Source organism: Uranotaenia lowii, chromosome 2 (genome assembly GCF_029784155.1).
Source record: "Uranotaenia lowii strain MFRU-FL chromosome 2, ASM2978415v1, whole genome shotgun sequence".
Lineage (NCBI taxonomy): Eukaryota > Metazoa > Arthropoda > Insecta > Diptera > Culicidae > Uranotaenia > Uranotaenia lowii.
The window spans coordinates 97,837,769-97,847,294 of NC_073692.1; the positions used below are offsets into that span (position 1 = coordinate 97,837,769).

At 34.0% G+C, this 9,526-nt stretch overlaps 1 protein-coding gene across 1 annotated transcript; it reads right to left on the minus strand.

The window, feature by feature from the left end:
* Window positions 1-7,232: 7,232 nt before the first annotated feature.
* LOC129743997 (uncharacterized) lies at window positions 7,233-8,171 on the minus strand. The gene is made up of 4 exons (XM_055736276.1): window positions 8,013-8,171; window positions 7,778-7,933; window positions 7,444-7,701; window positions 7,233-7,376 (listed from the first exon to the last, which is right to left on the minus strand). Exons 1-4 carry the CDS (start codon window positions 8,079-8,081, stop codon window positions 7,317-7,319), a joined length of 543 nt encoding a protein of 180 aa, XP_055592251.1. The 5' UTR covers window positions 8,082-8,171; the 3' UTR covers window positions 7,233-7,316.
* Window positions 8,172-9,526: the final 1,355 nt, after the last annotated feature.

The window sequence follows — 9,526 nt, forward strand, 5'->3', positions numbered from 1 at the left end:
AGCGGTATGTAATTGAATAGCAAGATCTGAGACGCTTGAGATGCTGTCAAGTAATCGTTTGTCGACTCAGATTATACGGTATGTTGAACGCCGAGTCATTAGTAAGTATTCAAAAATAGTTAACTTATATTTGACAGAAACAGTAGGCACAGTTTTACACATTGTTAGCTGCTATGACGAATTAAATTATAAAAAAATAATACCTTGTTTATTTTTCAAATGCACCATGTTTAATACTGATTCCAGTCAAGCCTTTCGATAGTTTAACTATAAGCACAATTAGCTCAACACGTGGAATGCAACAATTTAGTTAGAATATTTTAGGTGGACGACAAATTGGCCTATAGGCTTAATAATGATATTGATATGGTTCGATTTTTTTTATAACAGTGCAGTTGTACAAAAATTGTTGTCTATTGGTTCTACACTTGGGTCACTTTTTCAATAATCTTAAAATAAATAAATTTGTTATATAATTGGGAGAGCTTAAAAGTGAACATATTGCCTAGTTATGAAAAAGAATTATTTCCACGCGTGATTTACAACAGATCGTTTAGTGGCGTCCATATTTTTTTCGTTTCATCTAATATTAAAACCAAAAATGCCTTTGTTCAAATTTTTCAGAAGGAAAGGGTTATTGAAAATTTATATTTCGTTTATTGATTGAAGATTCCAATTTCCCAAAATACCTCGTGTATCAAATCGTTGTTCATTGTTTTGCCGGTCAGCTCATTCAATGAAGCGTTCTCACCATCGCACAAGTCACTTGATGATACAAATCTCTCGCACCGTTATTTGTTAGTTTGTCTGGCAGTGTTGAATAGGCGTCGGCGTCGGCGTCGTTCTCGTTGCGTTCACTTGTTGAATGAAATATCAGCAGATGGATCTCAACCTGCTTACTTATGGCGTATTTTTTTTTGATTCCGGATTTGGCTCTGGAACCGTCAGAATAAAAAAAAACGATTTTCAGGTTCGGATAGTTATTCCATACGTAGGTGTGCGTGAGAACGAGCGCAATGTTTACATGCAGCTGTCATTTCGTTCTCCCTTCTAGATTTCTTCATTCGGTTCTTCACATTCGGATTGCCTTTTTTCGTGTCCGGATTGCACTGGACAGCAGATAGTACGATTTTGCTTGGCTGAGAGGTTCAAAATCGCGGCAATCATCATTTTCCCGTTCATTATTTCAACTGTTTTGCTTTCAGCCAAAAACAGCTGTTTAATGTTTTTACAACAACGTTGAGAGTATTGGTGAACTTCTCGCAAAACTGACTTTCTTATCCGGGCGACTCCGTCCGTTTTTCGAGCGAACCTAGGTTGCCTCTCGAGCAATAAATGAGCACGATGACAGCAGTTAGAGCGAACCTAGGTTGCCTCTAGTTTGCCTCCAGGTGAAAAAAAAATACGGTATTAGTTGTTAACTAAACGTCATTCGACAGAATCCAATGTGAACGCTCGTGGGTCTTATCTGTGCATGTTTAAATAAGTTTCATAACACCAACAAGTTCTAAGAGCAAGTTCACTAGTGTTGGGAATAAGTGCTGGAAATTTTGACACCTTCAGCACATTTTGAAAACTCTACCGTGCAAAAATATTTTGAAGATCTGCCGTCTTCAAGTTTTTTTTACAACACGTGTTTTATTTACGCAAGCCGTGATGCAAAAATAACTCGATTTCTATCACATACTGCTGAAATAGAAACAGTATTGTAGAAAAAATAGAACGCCCAAAGATCTTGAAAACATTTTTGCATGGTAAAATTTTCTAAATGTGCAACAAGTGTCAAAATTTTTAACCACTTTTTCCCAACACGAGTAAACTTGCTCTAATTGATCGGGATACACAATGCAAGATTGTTGAGTTAACAGTGCCATTTTAAAATATAAAAGTAAAATTTAAGACAATTGGCTTCTCTTAAATTATAAAACACTATAAACAGATATATACATATTTCTTAAAGATTTCAAATAGAAAATTGAAAAAATATTTGGGGGTCACCAACCAAATATTTTAATTTTTGATGGAAATGAACCGGAAAACCTCTTCTTTATGTCCATGCGAAAATTAGCGGTACTGTATTTTTTTTTCTTTAAGTCCTTATACGAAACACACCGTGCTAAGCGAGACTTGTCTACGAAAAATGTCTGTCAATAGATTGAAATAATTTTTTTACAATCCATCATTAAATTTTTCAAAATTTCTCCTCGCTAACGTAAAAAAAAAATGTATTGTGCATGATTTGATAATCGTTTTTTGTATATAATATGCGAGAGATTCTGAGCAACTGCCCCCAAGAAGAATCCAAATTAGCTGCCTTCCTCCGGAAAGCCGGATTAGGCTACAAAATATAGAGGACTACAACGAAACATGACCCAAATGGGTTAACCAACCAATCGAATCGAGGAAGAATGATCCTAACGGGTTAAACTCCTATCAATAAAGAAATAAAAGTATTTTGTTTATTTTACCGGTGGGCAGCCTTTTTACCTTGAAGACATGCAGGGCCGTAGGAAGAACCGACTCATAGGGGGGGCTTTGGTGACTGATTTTTATTTATGTTTTTTTATCCAACAATGCAGGAATTATTAAAATCAAAACAAATTATGTTTGTAACTACGAATATGCTTATTCATTTTCAAGTTCTTTTACATTTTTAGTTTTCGTATTGAATCGTAACTTTAGAAAATTGGTCTTAAGCCTAAAAGGCGAGTTAAATTTTTATAATAAACCCTAGAGTAACATAATATGGAATTCGCATTTATCGATGGTTAAGATATTTGAATTTGTTTAAGAATTTAGATAAAACTTATTTGATTTGAGCATAATATAAGTTTTTTTTTCGGAGAGCCTTCAATTTCTTTAAAAAAAAACTTATTCTGTGCTCAAATCAACAAGCACAAAGTTCCAAACTGTTTTGAAAATTCATTCATTCATTTTAATCATCGATCAAAATAAATCAAATTTTAAAAACAAAAGTAAGAGATAAAAAACTTTCGGATCCAATTTTCTAGGCGCAAACTTGAACCAAAAATAGGATCTCAGTTTGAAATTAAGCGTTTAAAAAAACCGCAATATCAATAATGTTATACAATACACCGAGTAAATTTTAAATTTTGTACTGATTTTTTAAGTGAAGATAAGCAACATGTTTATTCGACAGCAATTATTCTGCAGAAAAAAATCTACTTTATATTTGTGATTCTCAGCTCAATGGTGTAAAATGCACAAACTATTGTTAATTAAAAAATTAAAATATGGAAATTGAATTGACAAATACATTTTTAAGTTTATAATCTCTTGAATTCCTCAAAAATTTTATGTTGATTGTAATACTCATTTACAAGCAACATATATTTCTGAATTTTGAATCTGCATTCTGAATATGTATTCTGAACCTGAATTCAAAATTTCAATTTTGAATCTGTTTTTTCGAATTTCTAAATGATTCTTAAATGCACAAAAAAAAATCGAATCTTAATTCCAGCTCAGAATTTTATGTGCCAAGTTTTAGAGCCCTCATTCATGAATCTATAATTTAAATTCTGTAGTTCTGGTTAAATTACAATTCATTATTAAAATTATTTATTTTAAATCTGTATTGTGAATCTGAACTAAACTATGAATGTCAAATTGTGAATTTGAATCTGAATTTTTCAATTTTACTAAAACCGAACTGTTTTTTGGAACGATTTACCATATAGTTTTCTCTATGACAGGACCATTTTTCCAAGTTTAGGATTGCACTTGATCAAATTTTTAAGTTCCTCAAATTCACCATAAGAACCTAGTCCAAATAGTTGATGTATAGCAGTTTTGGAGTCTCCCACTGGGACTTTCCTAGATTTTTCACGATCATGCAAAAAAAAAAAATTTCTCAATGAGTGTCTTTATTGAATGCTATCTGAAAAACCACTAAACATATCGTCACAAAAACTTGCACAAGTTAACATCATATTACTAGGTAGTTTCACAGAAAATATCATCAATTTTCTTTCATGCATTCAAAAGTTATTCACAAAAAAGAGTGATGCATTTTTTTTTTTCAAATACACACCTTAACTGATTTCCCAAGCTCGTCTTCTTATTATCATTTTGTCCCGCAGCAGCAAACGCGTGTGTAGCGCACTCTGGTGTCGAGTAGTGAAAGCAGTATTTATGATAATGCGCGTTACTGCGTGGTTTCGCTAGGGTTCGCCATTTAGAAAATTTGTTCTACTAAACATTTTTTTTTTCTTACAAACCAAGATAAACTTCATATTCGAAATATTTAATTTAAATTCCTTGTTCACAACTGGTTCAGATTGTTAGACCTTACTTTCTTAGTACATATATTCATCCATTCGGGCCGAGTTGTCTAACGTTTTTTTATACCACAGTAAAAGCATATCCGTCCATTTTCTCTCGTTAAATCCCAAATAATCATTGAATTTCCAAATTTTCACTTTTGTAATTTAAATAATTTTTTTAAAGTTTTTTTTATAATATTTTTTTTCTTCTTATTTTCGTCAGAATTAATACATTAGTAATATTTGTATTTTTTGTAATTTTTGTAATTTTTGTAATTTTTGTAATTTTTGTAATTTTTGTAATTTTTGTAATTTTTGTAATTATTGTAATTTTTGTAATTTTTGTAATTTTTGTAAATTTTGTAATTTTGTAATTTCTGTAATTTTTGTCATTTTAGTAATTTTGATTATTATAATTTCATAGACCCATAAACAATAAAAACATTATACACAGCTTATGTTAGATCCATTCTTGAGTATTGTAGCGTTGTGTAGTCGCCTTTTCAAATTTCACATAAAAGCCGTTTGGAATCACTCCAGAAACAATTTGTTCTATTCGCTTTGCGAAATTTAGGATGGTCTCAGAGCCATTACCTAGCTATGAATCACGTTGCCTGCTTATAAACAAAGAAACATTAAGTGTAAGAAGAGAGTTTGCTGTAATCTGTTTCTAAAACGACATAATTAATCAGCGCGTTCAGTCTGCTTATCTACTAAATCAATTAAATTTTTATTGTCCGTGCCGTCATTTAAGAACAAGAAATCTTTTCATTATAACCCCTACTCGAACTGATTATGGAAAATATAGTCCAATGAATTGTTTCATGTATAGTTATAATAAACATTATGAGAACATAGACTTTACTATGTCAAAACAGCAGCTGAAAAAAGGTTTTTGCGGTAACAGGCACCGAAGATCCTGACTTTGTAAATGTAAAGAAAAATCATTATTATTAAGCTTATTTGAAAATTGTAATCCCTAGCATTAGTTATATTCGAGAAAACAGTTTAGTATTGCGAATTCAACCAAATGATATCTAAGAACTTTAACATTGATAACTCATAACTACATTGAATATGTAGAAAAATTTAAATAGAACTCAAATAAGACCTTTCCCATGACATTAAATGGTAATTTCGGTTCAGAGATGATGTGTTTTCGATACCTTCCGAAATTTTTTAGTGAAACTTTCAACATTTAAGAACAAGTTATCATAAAAAAGTGTTAAATTAAACAGCAAAAAAAGCACACATACAAACATACAAAATGAGTCTTAAACGTCGTTCAACAACGTTCGGAAGTGTTTCTAGCAATTTCGTAGCAAATAAAACTTGAATATACCATTGTCCAGGGAAATAGTCCATCTTGAAAAGTGGAATAATCTCCAAAAGAGATTTTTATGAGAAAGATGAGAAAGATAAAATAATTATCATTTGAAGATAAACAATTTAAAGCCAAATCTATTGTAACTTCCTTAAAACTGGTAGGTTCGTTTTGCTTGATAGGGAAAGGGAAAGGGAAAGGATATTATTTTGAATTTCTATTGATTAAACCTGATCTGATTGGATCGATTGACTGTGCACCGAACCGAGGATTGCCGTGGAATCCTTCAACAATGGAGCAACTGAACGACCTTGACCTGGCTGACGATATTGTTTTGCTCGCCCAAACACAACCAGATATGCAGAGCAAACTCGACGATCTCACCGAAAGTTCCAAGGCAGCAGGTCTCAAAGTCAATGTCGGAAAGACCAAGTCGATGGAGATCAACACAGGAAATCCCTCCAGTTTCATGGTAGCTGGGCAACAAGTTGAGAAAGTGGAGTGCTTCCAGTATCTTGGTAGCCAGATAACGCCTGATGGTGGTACCAGAAAAGACATCGAAACCCGGATAAGAAAGGCCCGATTTGCGTTTGCGAGTCTCCGAAACATCTGGCGGTCACGCCAGATCTCTCTACGAACGAAAATCCGAATCTTCAACTCAAACGTCAAATCCGTATTGCTGTACGGGTGCGAAACTTGGTGCACATATGCGGTAACGACGCGAAAACTGCAAGTATTTGTAAACCGCTGCCTGCGGAATATCATCCGCGCTTGGTGGCCTGGCAATTGGATCTCGAATGAGGAACTACATCGCCGGTGTCATCAAAGGGCGCTAGAAATCGAGATTCGGGAACGTAAGTGGAGATGGATTGGGCACACGCTGCGAAGAGATGAAAACGAGATTTGCAGAGAGGCGCTAGATTGGAATCCAGAAGGTCATCGAAGAAGAGGCAGACCCAGAAATTCGTGGCGGCGAAGCCTAGCCGCTGAAATCCGAACTGTCGACGAGAATCTTGACTGGGACCAGGTGAAGACGCTGGCTCCGGATCGTCAACAGTGGAGGTCTTTTACCACGGCCCTATGCACCGGAGGATCGGCGCGGGATCATTAAGTAAGTAAGTAATTGATTAAAACCTCAAAACTATAAGCTTTTCCTAAAAAAATTAAAAACGAAAAACACGGTGAATAATCTTAATAAAAACTATAAAAAGGCTTACGAAACTGATGTGATCGAACATGGGCCAAATTACTTAAAATGATCAATATAAAGCTTCCAACATTTCGAAAAATCAATCGACTCATTTTTATTTATATTTTAGGTATGTGAACCTGAGCAAGGCCGGGTAAATCAGCTAGTAAAGTTTATAAAATAAAATTGCCTTGAAATTAAGTTTAAATGAAGTAAAAAAGGCACTTTGGATTTTTAAAATCGTGTTCATGAATCAAAATTCACTTTCTTGAAATAAAAAAAATAGTTTTTTTTGGGACCATCACCATTGTTTAAAAAAAATACAATTTCATAATTATCATAACATTTGTAAAACTCTGTGATTCCAGCAACAATTTTCGGTACGTTATCAATGGAATATAATTTTTGAATAAACTGAAATCAGACAGACAAATTCATATCAACGTACTCGAGTATCTAGTACTTTATTATTCTGAAGTAAATTCTACTTGACCCTTCACCTAGCATTCGAATACACTCATCCGAGTAAACCTCCAGCCCTTTTGACTTCCATATCGATTTTGAAGCAGCTTTCTCCCTAAAAAAGAAAAGGTAGTCAAGTTTAATGTTTGACCAAAACTAAAAAGTTATCTATAAAATATCACCTTGTCATGTACAATTTTGCTATCGACGTGGATCTTTCCTTCCGCAACCAGCAAATGGTTCTTGTAACGTTCCAAACTGTACGGTTTATCTTCGGAGGTTTGAATTTCCATGGCCGCAACCGGACACTTATCTGGCACTCCGAACATGGTCATAATCTCCGCCGCATCCTTATTTCCCTTGGCATCCTCCATGCTGGCACAGACATCCACCTTTTCGTTCACCACCGGGATTCCATTTTTCGACACCGTCACAGTCATCTGCAGATGAGTTTATCAAATCGGAAAGATGCACTTCAGAAAATTGGTTTGAACAAAAAAAGCGAATTAGACCTACATCAGCTTTGCTGAATCCAGTCGTTTTGACCATAGACTTGGAGGTGACTTGGCAGTCCTTGGTCAAAGTCACAACCGATTTGGGATCAATGGTGATGACTTGATCGTTGCCGCCACAGTTTTCGATTTTGTTTATGATCAGCTCATAGCCACCGTTCTAAAATAAAAATAAAATAACAAAAATACGCGGCATGACTGTCCAGAATCGGAGCATCCAATATCTATTTCGATCTTACGCAAGCACTAATCACTTGAATCAGCGCGCCCAACGCAGCCAGACTCACTGTAACCTGCTGGAAGGTCATTTTGATGGATTCGCCAAAAATTAAGCTCTTCTGAACGGTGATGGTTGTTCCACTTCGCTACTCGTTCTAATTGCTAGCTTTGGATTTCGGGCTGAGATCATTTATACATCAATTGCCGGGATTTGCGTGTCAACGATACATTTCGACCTATTAAAAATCGATGCAAAAACTTCTCCTACTTCCGGAGAGATTTGATCTGCAATGGGTGATTTCATTATGTATACTCAATCAACTGTTGCTGTGGAAAAACACTAGAACATTAGGTAATCGATCGTCCAAATGGGATTGTCGAAATATGTAAACAATAATACCGTTTCATTAAATTATGAAATTATTGCATTTTAAAGCGATCCTTTACAAAGTATCGATGAACAAGCCACTTGTTGATAACATTGCAATATAAGTCATAAGTACGATGTTATATTTCATTATAAAATTTGTAAGGGGTAATTGAGCAATATTTCTAATGACAGGTTTCGAAGCGTTGGTATAATATACTCTAACAATTATTGCAAACAACGCCCAGAATTCAGTCGCACTTTGACTGCGCTCAGACTAAAATTTGAAACATCGCTCATTTTCTCAATTTTTGTTTATGGTAAAAACAAATAAAATGGGAAATTTAAAATACATACCTACATAAAATCAAATTTTATAAGATACGTTATTTACGTTATTAATCCCTTTCATGGCGGTAGGAACGGGGGGGGGGGGTTTGGGGGTTAAACCCCCTCCATGAGGGTCCAAAAAAAGCAAGCGAGGTATTCTACTCTACACTCTAAATTTTAAATCCATAATCATATTATGATAATATAGCAAATATATTCAAGAAAAACAATCTTGACTAAAAATTAATGCCAAAACTTCAAAAATACATCCCAAGTTCAAAATTTTGCTACAGTTTTTCAAAATTTTCTCACTTGTTCATAGACTAAGGTTTTCAGAATTTTTTGAGCACGTATCCGGGCCTAACAAATCCGGGCTGTTTTATGTAAAAAACAGGCAGAATCCGGGTATTTGATTTCAACATTTTCTACCAAATATCGGGCAATTTTGATCAAAACTTAGCAATTGCTCATCAAAAATCATGAAAAAAAACTTGAAAAAAACATCCCTGATTATTTTTTTGAAACTTGCTCCAAAAATTTCGGACGCATGAATAAAAAATATTTTACAACTCAATTGGTTTTTTAAAGTTTTATTTAAAATGAGAATGAGAACAAACCCGGCTTTTACAATGAAATCCGGGCATTCGGGTCAGAGCAAATTTTTTCCAAATTTTATATTAAATATCCGGGCATATTTATTTATATTATTCGTCGGACAATCTGGCAACCTTATTTTAAAATTCGTATTGAATATTATACTAAAAATTAAACCCATATTGGAGGTTCTGATTATATATTCCCATAACCAAAATTGTATTTCTACATATTTTCGTATTT